Source organism: Pygocentrus nattereri, chromosome 5 (assembly GCF_015220715.1).
Source record: "Pygocentrus nattereri isolate fPygNat1 chromosome 5, fPygNat1.pri, whole genome shotgun sequence".
NCBI lineage: Eukaryota > Metazoa > Chordata > Actinopteri > Characiformes > Serrasalmidae > Pygocentrus > Pygocentrus nattereri.
In genome coordinates, this window is record NC_051215.1 from 48,876,360 (window position 1) to 48,892,903 (window position 16,544).

Consider the following 16,544-nt stretch of genomic DNA (forward strand, 5'->3'; position numbering starts at 1 on the left):
TTCTGCTTTAAGCTTTAGCGACAGCCGCTTTCCTTCTGTCTCCACCAGAAAACTTTTCCTCTAAAGTAGAACAGTTTCTTGTAAAACGTCTCTCAACGTTTGCCCGTTTTACGAGGCTGAAGTCGCTTCTTGAAGTCGCTCCAGCTTCTTGTTTGAATTTTCCAGTTCCACCTTAAATTCTGAGGCGCTGAATGTAAATGTGGCACCATTTAAGGTGGAATGGGGAAAGTTGAAAGACAAGCTGGCTTCATCTTCGCAAATTTTTAGTGTTTGACAGTCTCGTTGCAGAGTTAACTTGCCAGGAAACCACCTGCGCCTCAGTGGATGCGAAACGGGGCTTTTGCGCTGTGATGCACACGTCCCGTTTTGAAGATATTCTCCTGACACTCCCCCACTCTCTACAACGAGACCAAAAGCTAAGTTATAAAACCACTAAAATCGGGAGGGAAGTCTGTAACGTGCTGCGTGCGTCCACTACCACAGGATCTTATTTCACCGTAACAGCGCATTTTATCGCAGATGAGTGGCAGCAGCGTCTCATGTGCTCCAAGCAATAGCAGTGAATGAGAGCCTTCCAGTGCACTCGCCACATCACTTCCATTCTATTTATTATTAAAAGATATTGGAAGTAAATTCATTATGGATCATTACAAATACTTTGCTTTAAAAGTCCTGACACAGTGAGAAAATAGAGATCCTGTATAGAAAAAAAGACGCATCGATAATCTTTTATAATCGTATCACAGCCCTCTGAATCGTAATCGAATCAAATCGTGAGGTGCCTAAAAATTCCCACCCCTAATCATTCCAAAGGTACCGCTCATGGTCCAGTGCTGGGGGACTTTATGACCCTCGTGCTGATGCTTGGCATAGTGCATGGTGACTCATGTTTGGCTGCTCCAGAGCATCCTTTTCTATTAGCGATGCTTTTCTATGGAGATTACACAAGCAGTTTGTGCATAACTAATATCTGTGTCAGCAAAAGGTGCACCTTGAATTCACTCATTAGTGTCTGGATACTTTTGGACATACAGCATAGATTTTAAAAAGCCATATAAAACAGCATGATGATAATGCCTTGTTTAAAAAAACAAAAAACTGTGCTGTCCTGCAGTGAATCAAGCCGAGTGTGTGATAGGCTTGAGGAGTTTGCTAAAGTTTTTTTGGAGCTACAGTGGCCAGTTAGTGGCAGTGTGGTCATTAAAATTAATCATAGGAGCCAGAAATAAAAAAACGGCATTAAAACAGCAAAAATAAAAGTAAAATGATCATATTTCTACAGACGTGCTCCATAAGTTCTATGCTTGTTTAATGAAATGAATTGGCTTCTAGCTTACTGACATCAATGTTTTCAAACTGCAGTAAAAGAAAAAAATATATGTACACAATTACAGCAACACTTTGTTTTCCTTTTTCATGACAGTGACAAAAAATAACGATGTTCTTGAAAATCATCAATATTACCAAGATTTTATTCTTCATGCATTTTCCCCATAATGTTACTAGATCCTCTGAATCATGAGGCCATTAAAGAGTCAAAATGCAAATATTGCTCCTAGCAAACTAACATTCCTGCACAAGAAAGGCTATTAATACATATTAAGAGCATTATACTGCACCAGCCACCCAACTCCAGCCTAAAACTGCCAAAGCTTGCTCGTTCGTGTGAGGTATTTTAGTGAGGTTGTCTGGCTTATGATGTCATGTTCAGCGCAGAGCAGCGTTAGGTGGCATATGGCAATAATTTGGCTCCTTAACACTATAATTCAGAGGAAGAAGTCACATTCAGGGAGAACATGTACACAGAAAACGTAACTCCTGTGGAACAGTTTAGGTCATCACTGGCTGTGATGTCAGCGCTTTATTAAATTCCACTTTGCTGTTGCATTTGTTTGCTTCTCGCTGACTTATTCACAGGTGTCCTGCGTGCACTGTCCAGCGTAGTCCGCTCAAGGTGCTGAAGGTACTGCTTTATAAACCTTTTAAGGCTGTATTCAAATGAGATGGCTACAATCATGAATTCTATCAGAGCAACGAAGCCCATGCGCCACTGGGCTTTAGCCTGCACTACAACGAAAGGCATTTTCAAAAATAGCGGTATTCATAATTTAGTGCATTAAACCATCAACCTATACAGCCTAAATAATTACATAATCAACAAACTCATGCAAAAACTGTGCTTTCAATAGTGAAATCCTGCTTTTTCACAGTGCTACATTTGGCCTCAAGCAAAAACAAAACAGCAAGTTGAGTCGCCCCCCATACTCAAAGCTGAAATACGCAAAAACAGCGAATGTTTGTGTGTCAAGGCAGCAATTTGTACCTTTTTAATGGATTTGTCCAGTCTCTGGGCAGATGGTAGGACTGGGTTGCTGCTGACCGCCTCTTTTTCATCATCTCTCAGCTGCAGCTCTGCCAGAGAAACAAAAAAAAAAAGCACACACACACACACACACACACACACACACACACACACACACACACACACACACACACACACACACACACACACACACTCACTGTCACCTGCCAGCCACCACATCTTCACTCCACTGCTAAAGTACAATAATGAGTCAATTATTATTAATGACACATAATTTCTTGTCCTTTCAGGCCTATTCTTCTGCATGAGTTCTTAAAGAGGCCCTTAATGGATGGAGCACTCGCTACAGACAGAAAGACTTTAGTAAAGAAAAAAAAATCTCTTAATCATCACACAGAGCCTCCTGACCCCGAGCAATCATCCAATGTATTGTAGAATAATGCAGGTTTTCTCTATTTTTTTTTTTTTTTGGTCAAAAATTAGCTTTTGAAGTTAATTATCAACCTCTGACGCCGTTTGTGTTTTTAACCGTGGAACACGCTGAAACTTTGTGTAAAGGTAAAAGCGGCAAGAAAAACATCCGAAAAGCTGAAGCGCTGAAGTTTTTCGCATTGCCGAGTTGATATAAAACTTCTTTGCTGTATTGCAGAGGGATGCTCATTTGTTGAATAGTGAAATATTTAGGATTTTGACTTTTTCGGGGTCAGCTCACCTTTTGGACGGTCAGAACATGTAGTCAGATGGTGCTCTCTCTCTCTCTCTCTCTCTCTCTCTCTCTCTCTCTCTCTCTCTCTCTTTCTCTCTCTCTGTGGCCTCTCCGACACACATACACACTGTGAAAGGCTTAGAAGTTTGTTACTTTAAATTAGCTGTCTCTTTTGTCTCAGGAGCTTGTCAGGACTAATCAGGTTGTGGGCAGTAAGCATGTGATCGCTGGCCTCTTTCTGGGTCCGCGGTAAGCGCGGGGGTTGATTAACTAACTCAGAAGGTGACTTTACTGTGCAAAAAGCTCAGTGTCTCCACTGCCACTTAATTACTACCCACTGCGCTCCTGCACAGCCGATATGGATTAATAGACTTGTAAAATCGCTGTCTTCTCCACTCGCTCTAAATACGCCTTTGGTCTGTCAGGTTTAGCTGGTGCGATTCTGTGCGGCTGCCTGATTCTTCTCCTCTTTGATTAGGTCAGGAGGTTCAGCCACAGTCCAAGTTTAATAGCCTTGGCTTCAGACAGGCTGAATAATAAGTACACTCACCTCAATGATCTGCAAGTGACATCCATCAACAAAACCATCTCAGTGATATCTTAATAACGGTAATGCACGTTAGAATAAGAGAACCGGGATAGTTCAGCAAATCAGTGATAAATATAGGAACGCACATTAACATGACAATATTAAATTGAATGACTTTTTAGGGCTTGGACGCTGGTTAATCCTATAAACTGGTGAAGCTGGTTAGACCGATTAAAAAGTGTGCATGGGTCAACACTTCAATTCCTCCTCCGCATAACTGTAGAACTTACACGTTAGTTTTTTTTTCTTTCTGAACAATACATTGTAGTTAACTAGTAGATGCTGAAGAATTCATATTAAATATGCAATATTTTATAGTAAGAGCTGAATTACTGTATTACCTCAATACACAAAATAACTGAATAACTCAACAAATACATCAAACGAATTGGTGAATAAGCCACCGCAGTTGCTGAATAACTCAAAACAGACAGTGTATTATTGTTAGTGGATATAGAGTAATTCATAATAATCACAGAATAATTTATATTAGATAGTGAATAAATTAATTAAAAATAGAGATGAAATGGGGAATATCCTAAATTCCCTTTGGGATCAATAAAGTATCTATCCATCCATCTATCTATCTATCTATCTATCTATCTATCTATCTATCTATCTATCTATCTATCTATCTATCTACCTATCTATCTACCTATCTATCTATCTATCTATCTATGATGAAATAGTGGGAAAATAAACACGCTTATTATTATTATCACAGAACTGTTCAAATGTGCTGAAAATGTTCAAAAAGTGCTGATATGCGAAATGTACTCATTTAACCAATCAGTTATTTTGAAAACCACAATTAAAAAAAGCTGCACTATGCCGTTTTTGTTTACATAAACATTCGAATAATAATAAAGCCAATACCTTCTGTAGACATGTAAAAACAAATAAGACGTGCAATAACATGAAAGTTGGCACCACGTGTCCATGAGAGGCTCAAGCGGTTCAATCATGAGTGTTCAAATGTTTTATTGTGCTTTTAATTTTAATTCAGTACAGATTCAGCTTCATACTACTAACAGGTGATTTAAGCCATCAAAATATCCTACCTAGAAATTGTATTTGCACAGCCACCTATAAATACGTGCTATGGTAGGGCATTTCAACATTCCCTGCAGTATCTGTGTCCGTGACTAGTGTATATGGACAGTATAATCCAGGAGGGTGTATGTGTGTCTAATGTTATGATGTGTCTAATATCAGCGTGACATTGCAGTAGATTCAGAAGTGGTACCTTGCTCCTCCTGCAGACAAATGCGTAGTTCCAGGGCCGCAGCACGATCCATAGCCGCCTGAACACGTGCAACATCCAGTTCCTCCTCAAGGTGGGCTCTAAGGCAATTCAGGAAATATGAAAAAAATAATAATTAAATACAGCAATGCACTGACAATACACCTAAAATGTCTCAAATCAACCAGAAAAACACAGAAAACACTCAAAAACAATTGATATCCGATTCAAAACTTAGAAATCTTTATCATTTAGATTTTTAATGAAGTTATAATTGACCTCCAACTCTTAACATAATTATGCCCATGCTGATCTTGACAATAACATAGCATCATTACGGAAAAATCTCGGAAAGTTTCCCAAGCTTACTTAAAAATGCAGTGAATACAGATATAGACACATTTCACCGCGACGTCTTCTTCCAGACGCGGTCTAGACGACGCAAACACCGTTTACAGCCTATAAGCACAGCGACTTTCAGCAGCACACTGAGCTGACGGTTCAAACTTTCACTGCTGCCTCAAACCTGACGCCATCCTAATCTCTCTCCCACTACGAGAGAGACATAAAAAGAAACTTCGCTAATTAAATAGCTCTTAATTTGCCAAGAAATCAAAGTGCTAAGTGACAAGCAATACAAAAAAACCCAGCGTGGAATGCACGGTGTTCACTTCACCTAGGGAGAAAGGTAGGGGTGAGGGTGGGGGGGGGGGGGGGGGGGGGGTCCAAACAGACAAGAACTGAAACTGAGCCCAATTAGCTCTCAGCAATTAGCTTTATTCATGCTAAAGGCTAATTAAGAAGCAAAAAAGGGAACCATGCTCAAGACTGTACTTTCAAGTTATTATTAGGACCCAAAAGAAGTCTGTGGAGGATACGGTTAGGCCCCCGCGAGACGCCCGCACCTGAAACACACACCTAGTTCCCCTCCCTTTAGCTCTAGTGCTGCAGGCAAAAATCCTCTGCTGAACTGCAGTGGCTTGCTTCATCAAACTTGAACTCGCTTGTTCTTAGCCTAGGGACTTCACACAACGGCGGCAAAAACTTAGGCAAGGAACTCCAGGTAATGTGCCATATTTACTAGGAGCTGCAGCGTAAAATGTCATGTAGAGGCTCAGGGCTTTCAGAGAAGGCCTAACGATCGCCTCGCTTGTCGCATAAACATCCTTTAGTGACATTTGTGTGTTTTATGTACCAAAAATATTCATAGTTCATTATCAAACGACCATTTTCCAACCTCTGTGTAGTGGGTAACACCTCTGCCTTCTACGCTGTAGGCTGGGGTTCAATCCCCCACCTGGGTAACCGCCCTACACTATACCAATAAGAGTCCTTGGGCAAGACTCCTAACACCACGTTCGCCTCCCTGTGTAAAATGATCAAACTGTAAGTCGCTCTGGATAAGAGCATCTGCCAAATGCCGTAAATGTAAATGTAATTGATTTAGCTGGTCTGGACTGTGGCCAACTTAGCAGACCTAACACAATTGACTGTTAACTTTTCCCTCGAAGCACGTTGTCCAAAGGCACTGTCTTAGCAGTAGTTGATGGCTGGCTTCATGTGACTCATGCATTGGACAACACTAAATCGGGAAGGAAGTTAGGAAAAGTACAGACAGAAAAAAAGGAAAAAAAAAACTTAATTTTTCATAATATGTGCAAGTATTGTAGTAACATGCTTATGTCATTGTTAAGTAAACAAAAGGGTTAAAATCTTGAAATCCCAAAATTGTGGTATCCAAGTTGATACACCCAAGTGAGCTCTACCCTTGGTTAGGTCTTCTGGAACTGAACTAAATGTCCAGCATAACTTGAAAGTAACAGAAGAATCAGCAAATGTTTTGGTTTGGAAATAATGGGACCAATTTCATTAACAAAGTGAAACAGACATCAGGGACTGAACTGCAGTCTGACCAGGTTCCAGTCAGCAAAACGGCAGCCGTAACTCTGAGCTAGAGCTCTTCACTGAAAGAGACACTGTGCAGCTGCTACACAGAAGGTAAAATGTGTTAATGTTTGTTACAAGCTTCAAAAAACATCGTCGCTGTCCAAAATCCCCCAGGTATCTCCCTTTTTTAGCGATTCTTATTTTTCTACATTGTTTGAACCCATCATTTTTACACAGGTAGGTGAAGGTGGTGTTAGGAGTCTTGCCCAAGGACTCTTATTGGTATAGTGTAGGGTGGTTACCCAGGTGGGGGATTGAACCCCAGCCTAGAAGGCAGATGACTTGACTTGATGACTTGACTAACAGGTATGTTCCAAAACTGCTTGGAATAAAATCTTACATTCAAAAGGAAAGAATGATTTTTGTTTTTTTTTTGTCATGTCCAAGAAAGTTACCGTTGTGGAGATATTTGAATTTCTTTGGGCAGCAACAATAGAGAACGTCTTTTGCAAGCAAATGTCCGCGTTTGATCTATAAGGGGAAAAATGCTTGTATATGCTGGCATTAGCTTATCACTAATATAATAATAGAAATCATATAAGGGTGCTAGTAGAAATTAGCTTTAATATAAAAGCGTTACGACCCAGTTTGGACATTTATGGCCCAAACGAAAAACCCAGCTCTACGAGACATGGTTTACCACTGACTCGTACTAGAAGTTAAGAATGTTGTCTGAAGGGGCTAATTAGCAAACGTGGTGGGCAAGAGGTTAAATAAATGGATTTATAAATAAAATCCTTTCAGGATGGTGTAAAAGCAGATGGATAAGTGTCCCATGGCTATGGATTTCTTCCTCTATAAACGTCTCCAGTCGATGCGGCACTGGGCTACAAGAGGCTGTATCCATCGCTTTAACGGTGCATGCGAGTCCCATCATGCTGGGCATTTATTAGGCCTCAGCCATCTAGGGTTTCTAATGTATGCTGTTATAGATGTCCGGATATTGACGGGACAGCAAGAGTGGTACGGCTCACAGGCCAAATTTTCATTAGGAAACTTGAGTTTTTCTGCAGCGGATGGAGATATGGATTGAGTTTCTCACTTCTGGGGTCTCCAGAGAACAGCAATGACACTCTGGAGAAGATGCGGCTGCCAGAGATAGAATCAGCCGCGGAGTTTTGAGACGTCTGCCGATGGAGAAATTAGTTATTGATTGGAGGCTGGTTATCGCTGTGAAATGTGGATTAAATTAAGAACATTTATGGACAAGGGAAAACTCTGCTTCAAGTGCCAGCTGCATCATGGGTCTCTTGATATTTCTGTAAAAGCTGTGACTCGTGAAACCAAAGTAAGATGTTAGCGCAATATAACAAACACACCACACTTGTCGGGAGTCCATAAACGGCACTCTTAGACCAGCATCTTCTTAAAAATCATTGTCAAACCTGTGCATTTAACAAGTGAGCTGTCTGCACCTAATTCTCGTCTTTTCTAGCGCGCTGGCCGCACTGTTTTGTTGAGGTGGTCCTCATGGGCTTGGGTTGTTATCTGCAGACAGTAGCGGTGAGTTTATTAGCGCTCCAGCTGTAGAGACATTTGCAGTCGGTCTCTCCTGACCCCGACAGCCGCTCAATTAAAACACAGTGACTGCGGCGCCTCTTTTCATGTCAACAGCATATAATTGTTTTTTGAGATGTTGCTAACTCCCAGCTCAAACCCCTCCTCCTCCTCCTTCTCCTCCTGCGGCGAAGCTCCGGCAGGCCGTATGCGAATACCTCCATTTGAATAACAGATGTTTATTTGCAGGCTGGGTCACTCCCCCAGGACGGTTAGCAGGTCCTTCTCCGGAGCTTTCCCGCGCCAGTTGGGTATCTTTTTGGAATAAATAAATAAAGAAGCACAGGATGGCGGGGGTGTCAAGGGTCGAAGTCCTGCTGCTTTCGGCTCAGTTTGCTCAAGAGAGCATCCAGAAAAAAAAAAAAAAAAAAAAGATCAGGAGGTTTTCTGTTCTGCTCCGATTCAGTAGGGATACGAAAAACAGCGTAGAGAGGCAGCAGCACACAACACCTTATGAGGATGTAGATGTAAGGAAAAAAAATGAAACTAAAAAAAAGTAGAGCTAGGCAACATAACAAAAAGGATTATTAAAGAAGCTTTTTTTAATATCAGTAATATGTACCTGAGGTATTTTACCTGAGGTTTTAGCAGCACAGGCTTGAACTTGAGCAGCTGCTACATCAGCACACTGCGCATTTTTACTCTCCAAACAGGGAGGAAAAGTCTAGCCATTCACACACAACACAACACATGAGAACATTTAGCAGAGTTAGCAAGCGTCGGCTATTGGCAATGTTTTAACAATGGAGAACACAAAAGGTGGTGAGTTTAAAAAAAAAAAATAATAATAAAATTTAAAAATATTTTAATATTATATAAAGAAAATATGCACAAGTATACAGTGGTATACAAAAGTTTGGGCACCCCTGGTCAAATTACACAATTTATTGACTAAGTCAATAATTAAGACTTAAATCATGTTTAAGTTTAAGTCAACACAGAACACACTTCTGCACATTTTATGGCACAATATGTGCCTGTTCAAAAGTTACGGCACATCTTATGACACATTTTACATTTTATGTGTTAAACTCGGCAAATAAATTAAAACGATGGGCTAAAATCTGCAGAAAAATATTTAGGTATATTTAGGTTCGTTGTAGAGGATGTTTAGAGTTATTTTCACTTACAAAATGAAGGAAACGCAGTGTAATTAGACTAGGGAGGTTCAAACCTTTGCATATGACTGTTAAAATAATACTCAGACCTAAAACTGAGCATTAAGATTCACATACAGGACTGTGTACAAATCTTGGGTATTTATGCTAATTCTTCATCAGTAAAGTGTGTTTTGCCAGTAAAAACAATATACAGCATTAGAATACAGAGAATTAAACAAATGCAGTAAAACGTAGATTTATTTTGCTTTCTGTAAAGATAAGATAAGATAATCCTTTATTAGTCCCACAGCAGGGAAATTCAAGGGTAAATTTAAGGGTAAGGCACTCAGTAATAGAACGGGAAACAGCATAAACATTATAAATAATAAAAATTTTAAAAAGGTTAAATCTCTAGACTATTTACTAAGTTACTAATATGTTGATTAGAAGAATACAGTAAGAACAACACAAAGTTGGTTCCCAACTTTTGGATATAAAAATATATTGTGGTCAGATTCTTGGTCATCACAACAGAAATCCCTAATGTTAAAAAAACCCATGAGTTTTTTTTTATCCCGGTGCGCAATAACGATGTGCTATAGATGTACCATCAACACACATACACTCAGACGGCCATATAAATATACAAGAGTAAACAAATGAGCAGATAAAAGGAGGAGGAACGGTCAAGTTGATTGGACATTCAGCATTTTTTGCTTATGGCTTTACTTAACTGTACAAGACAGAGGGCGGCTTGAGGAAACAAACAAACAAACAAACAAAAAAAAATGCAACAGATGGACCGTAATTGTGGAGCTCTAATTGGCCTGCTAGTTCCAGCAGCAATGTGTGGAAGGTTCATGGACAGCCGTGAGACATCCATCCCCAGTCATCTGCTCTTTTACCTGAGATGGCTCTAGGGCTGAAAGTTGTAAAGGCCAGTGAAAGGCCCATGAGACAGCCATGTCCATTCTGACCAGCAAGCTTCATGCCAGACACACAGCAACAACAGAAGAAAACACTTCTGGCACTTTGAGGCTGAGAACGGGGTGTTGGGGGGGGGGGATCTCATGGTTTCGAGGGACCAGGGGGAATTGGCTCTTGTCTGAGCTCACGGCCGGACGGTAGGCCCCTAGTGGACGAGGCTTTGGCCATCAGCAGATTCAGAGCAGTTCAGAGGGATTTCTGCTCTGTGGCTGCAGGCGTTACACACAGGAGTCATGGCTGTGTTTCTGCTGGGGTCACTCACTTCAGCATTTCATTACTGGAAAATGTTGTGGGCATGTTTACATGTCCCTATCAATCCCTCTGAAGCGGTCTTCCTCGTATTCGTGCTTCCTTTTGGCTTTTTTTCTGCTGCTGTCGCTCAGACAGACACAGTGGGTACAGTAACATCACTGGTAACGGTGTTTTTGTGTCATCACCACCTTTTTTCTTGTCTTTTTCACATCTTTTGAAAACACAAGCTTCCCTTTGACACTGTCACAAAATTTAACAATGATTGAAATATGATAAATAGCAATTTAAAAAAAAATAATGTATAGCTGGAGAGAGAGGGGGAAAAAATATGTAATACTGATGATTCCACGATTGGCTTGCATCCCACCAACATTACATTTACAAATATGCATATAAAACAAAAAATAAAAATAAAAATAAAAATAAAACACATTTTAAGCATAAGCAAAGGGTCCATCACGACAATCCATATGCATCAGCCAGATAAATAATGTAAAAATCACTTAATTTTCTTATAAAACAGTAGTTCTGCCTGGCTCAGACACATATCAACAGGAACCTGCACCATCTCAATTTCCTGAAGATCATGAAAGTTTTTTTTTATTTTATTTTTAATGATAGCGATGTCACATCAAAGCTAAAATATTCTTTTAGTAAATAAAATAATCATTATAAATGTCCTCATCCCATTAGCACGGATGCTCTTTAACCATATTTAGTGTATTTAATACTCCTGTGCTAAAAACTCAATCCTGGAATTTAAAAAGCGGTCAGGAATTATAATCTTGCCAAAAATGAGATCCTATTGTTGAGATGGGATTTTTTGAACGGTTTCAGTAAATGCACGTTTTCTTAGATTCACACCTGAAAAATTAAAACAAATAAAATATCATTTTAAAGAGTTACAAGGGATAACTTGGCACCCCAATCGGGAAACCACTCATAATTTCATAATTTAGTAATGCACCTGTACCATGCACAGAACAAATCCTACAAAGCAAAGTTTGGGGACCTACTAATGCGCCATTAAACCAGTAATTAAAGACTAAGAGGGCAATATTAAAATAAAAAATTACAGAGACTACCGAGATAAAAAGCTGTGATCATAATTTATGAAGATATAAATCACTTTTTTGTTCAGCAGCACTTTTTAACAGATGCTAAGAACGTTCAAATGTTCATATGACAGCTTCAATATTTACACACGCCTACAAAGCAAGCCTTTCTAATTTCAGAGAATCACAATAACGCTTGCCCCTAATAAACATCTATCAATGTGGCACGTGTGTTCTGACTAATGATGATATTGATATCACTGTGCTTGAGTAAGAGAGACTGCCTTGAGCTAATGAGCTAGTACTAGAGCTACCAGCACACTGGTAGACAGTCATCTTCTATATAAATCTCCTTAGTTTAAGATGTGCCAATATGTGAGTTTCTCAAGGCCATTTATTTTTTCTCGCTGGCAAGTAGACTAATTTGCATAGCTACAGCTGCCCTACCTCTGACTTCTCAAAGCACACTAAAATGGGTCTTTAGCAACAGCAATTTCTCAAAAACAGCATTTTTAATTGATTGCAATGTAAACAAAGTCATTCAGAATGGTTTGATGTAAAACGGTACCTTGTAGAGAAAATGACCAACTCAGAGTCCGTTACAGGGGTGGCGATAGGAAGCACCAGAGGTTGTGACAGTTGATGGCGTGGGGGGGGGGTGTAGTGCTCCACCCTATGAGCCAGACAGTGTGTTCTTTCCCACACTGTCCACCTCTGCGTGACATGAATGACGTGGCAGTGACTGCGGCCACTCGCACACAGAGTCTGAGCTTTTCAGCAGACCTACATACTGGACATTCTCACCAATCACATAAAAGCTCTGCAGACGCTACACAGTCAGCCTTGTGTTGTCTTCTTTTAAACCTAAATCCTCCATGTGTAAACAGACAGCTGGTTCTTATCACCAACACTGTAAACAGTACTGATTCTGTAAGTTGGTGAATGACTGTGTTTACATTTTCATCAATTAATTATGCAATTTGTTTTCCAAAACTAGTGGAATTCATCCATCCATCCATCCATCCATCCATCCATCCATCCATCCATCCATTTTCTTAGCCGCTTCTCCGTCAGGGTCGCGGGGGGGGGGGGTGCTGGAGCCTATCCCAGCAGTCATCGGGCGGAAGGCAGGATACACCCTGGACAGGTCGCCAGTGGAATTCACCTTTACGGTATTTCAAAGTGGCGAAGAATCACGTTTGCTTAAACTTAAATAAGAACAAAGCTATTACACTTCACAGCCTTGTTAAAAGTAACATTCACCAAGCCTGAACATCATCTCTCCCTTTCTGTGATGCAACGTAACTCGTACCCAAACTCCTCTCCATGCTGATTGTTACGTACCTTCGGAAAGCAACAAGCGAGGAAAAAAAAAAAAAGCCTAAATCTAATGAAGTGGCTTCCTAACAGAGAGACACAGTAAAATAGAGCTTGCTGGGATATTTATTATCACCTACACTTAGATGGCACTGCAATTCTCTCATTTTATGACGGGGCTAGGGGGAAAAGGAGCAGAATGTTAAATCATTATGTGCTTTTTTTTTAACAAATAATTGATGGAGGGGGCAACGCTTTCACTCTCCATCAAAACACACATTAAACATTCAGTCTTTGTGTGTTCCCATGTCTCTGGATCTCAGCGCAGTACCCAGGGCCAAAAGCCCCTCATTACTCCTAATACCTTTTAGCAATCAAGATGAAACAAGAAAAACAGCGGTGCAAAAAGGGTAAACTTTATTAAACTTCATTAAAGTCAAAGTCGTGGAGCATGTCTGTAATGGTCACTCTCAGCGGAGGCTGCGCTGCGCAAATCATCTCAAAGGCTTTTTTCACATGTAATGGCTGCCTAATTTATGCTTTGATGTCATGTGAGTGTTGCCATCTCTGGCTAAGGGCCGTGTTTACTGTGTTTATGAGGCCTAAATCATCTCTGCCGCTTCATACCCACAGACCTTTAACTACAATTAACAAGCACGGACACCAAGCAACGCTAGACACACGCATAATATGAGGGGGGAGAGATATTAACGAAGGGGAAACGAAGTGAAAGGGAGGGGGGTGCTGTGCAAATGATCTCACAGCAAATGAACATTCTCAGCTTGCTGCATGACACAGAAGAATTTGCAGTGGGAAAAAGCCTGGCTCTCAGCTTTATTTGCCTTTGCAATTTACTTAATTTAACTTATTTCCCTCCAGAGTGCTCTCTAGCCCTGCTCTTAACACTGGATCTCCGTCTCGCTGCCTTCCATCACTCCACTGCACCGCTGATCACTCGCATCTTGTTCTCCCGCCGGCTTTAATTTGCAATAAAGCAAAATGGCACTCCCTGAGGCAGAGACTTTACCTTATGTGTTTAGAAGAATCAAGAGGTTCCAGATACAGGCAAGCAGCGGAAAAGGCAGCTATTGCAAATTTGTTTGAACACAGGGACATTAAAAAAAAAAAAGCCTGGTGATAAAAATGATAATCAAACATAATTTTAATTTGGATAAAATGATTATGCTGCTCTGTTCATTATTAGCAGTGTGGAACAGCTGTTCCTTCAGTACACTAGGTGGTGGCAAAGTTTGCCTTTTAATCTCTGGGCGGGGAGAAAGAAACTGTCTAGCCATTCACTCACAACAGCACAAACCAGTGGGACAGTTAAGAGTCAGCGAGCCATTTCAGCTCCTAAAATTAGGGAGAGTAACAAAAGTTGTGAGCTAGGAGGAACAAAATTTTATATTCAGTTAACACATTTGGACTTTTTGAAACATCAGAAACTACACACCAAAGGTAAAGTAACTTTGAACGTTTATAAGTTATTAAATAATAAATATCTATTGTATCCATGTGAGTTTTTATGTCAACTTATTTGTAGATCTCAACTCCTGAAATCTGAATTATTTTAATTTACTCTGTCATTTTAAAATCACGTACAGCTCCGCTCATCATTCTGGATATTCTTAACATTTACTTGAAACCAGTGGCTGACCTATTATAATTAAATGTAATTATGTTAAATAAATGATAGTAAAGGTGTTTTTCCACTGAGCATTCAAAAAACAAGAACTGACCAAAATAAGAAGCAATAAAACAGAGTTCTAGTTCATTTTCCACCGTCTTGGTAGACCGCCTGAACTGTCCTGATGACCATGAAAATCTGATTTAACTGTGTGTACAAGGGCTTATTTGGCTGATTAACTATCCTGCTAAATTAACAGGACTCACAAAACTGGCTACAACCACACAGAATCGTGTGTAGGATCAAACAAAGCTTATGGTGTGAAAATAAGAGCAAAAGCACTCATTCTGTGGACGTTAGCATAGATAAATAAATGTTAATGATGTTCGCGCTCAGCCTCAAACTAACTTACCGTCAGCTGTCATCTTAGTGAGCTCTTTACGAAGGAATGATCAATCAACGCATCAACATACTATTCAAGCTTTACATTCTGCCACTCGGTCAGGAAGCTCCCTGGCTTGAGCTGGCCGTACAGACAGGCAGAAGAGCTGAGCGAGTTCCTCCCGCAACCCAGAAAGGATTTGGAAGCGAACTCTCTCCTCATTTGGAAAAATGGTCGTTTGGATCTCATGCCTGCTTTTTTATGGGTGTGGAATTGACTGTAGCCGGCGGGGAGTGTCTGGCCACTAGGGGGCCAGTGAAGAAATGATTGCTGGGAGATGAGCAGAACCTACCCACCGCTGATGCTTTAAGTATCAGGCAGCCGCCTTTGCCGGCAATTAGACATCCCAAAACTACAGGCCACGAGGAGGTAATTAACCATTAACGGATCATTGCAACACTTCCGAGCGCAACCTTCACCACCACAATCATTGTGGTACGGTCAGCAAAATGGCTGCCTGCCACCGGTCGGCTTCTCCAGCTTGGGCCCGTTGGCTTCTTACTGCAGCTCAGCCGCCCAGCTTTAATCGCTTCCTATCAACGGTAATTTCATTCACCAGGCCGCAAAACAGCTTGATAAAGAAACGTAGCCTAATTACACCTCACATCTTCCTACCATCCCTCTTACTGCACGTAATGAATATACACCAGGGGAGAGGAGGGAGAGAGGGAGAGAGGGAGAGAGAGAGAGAGAGAGAGAGAGAGAGAGAGAGAGAGAGAGAGAGAGAGAGAGAGAGAGAGAGCAGGTGGAAAGTGAGAGAATGTAAAACAGTGATGGTATGACGAAGAAAGAGAAAAAGAAAATGAGTGCAAGAAAAATATGGAAGAGGTGTGTGAGTGTGTGTGTGAGAGAGAGAGAGAGAGAGAGAGGGAGAGAGAGACAGAGAGAGAGAGAGAGAGAGAGAGAGAGAGAGAGAGAAGGTGGAAACTGAAAGAATTTAAAACAGTGATGATGTGACGAAGAAAGAGAAAAAGAAAGTGAGTGCAAGAAAAATATGGAAGAGGTGTGTGAGTGTGTGTGTGAGAGAGAGAGAGAGAGAGAGAGGGAGAGAGAGACAGAGAGAGAGAGAGAGAGAGAGAGAGAGAGAGAGAGAGAAGGTGGAAACTGAAAGAATTTAAAACAGTGATGATGTGACGAAGAAAGAGAAAAAGAAAGTGAGTGCAAGAAAAATATGGAAGAGTTGTGTGTGAGTGTGTGAGAGAGAGAGAGAGAGAGAGATAGAGAGAGGAAAAAAAGAAAGAGCAGAGAAAGAGAGCTTAGAGGGGACCTTTGCTTTCTCAATCACACTATGAGGCGGTAATGGTGGTAAGAGCCAGTGGAGATCAAAGCGAGTCGCCCTTGCCCTCTCGCCCCCTCTCTGTTTTTTCCAGGGAGAGCACGAGGCCGTGTGGGCGAGTTT

The 16,544-nt window shown here is 40.8% G+C and overlaps 1 protein-coding gene across 4 annotated transcripts in view; it reads right to left on the reverse strand.

Moving 5' to 3' along the window:
• Nucleotides 1-16,544, reverse strand: part of cntln (centlein, centrosomal protein) — a 162,919-nt gene that overhangs the window by 67,446 nt on the left and 78,929 nt on the right. For all 4 annotated transcript variants that reach the window (XM_037538265.1, XM_037538264.1, XM_037538263.1 and 1 more), the window contains 2 exons: nt 4,865-4,962; nt 2,324-2,412 (listed from right to left, as the gene is read on the reverse strand). In XM_037538265.1, coding sequence (XP_037394162.1) covers nt 2,324-2,412; nt 4,865-4,962 — 187 coding nt within the window. The remainder of the gene's footprint in view (nt 1-2,323; nt 2,413-4,864; nt 4,963-16,544) is intronic.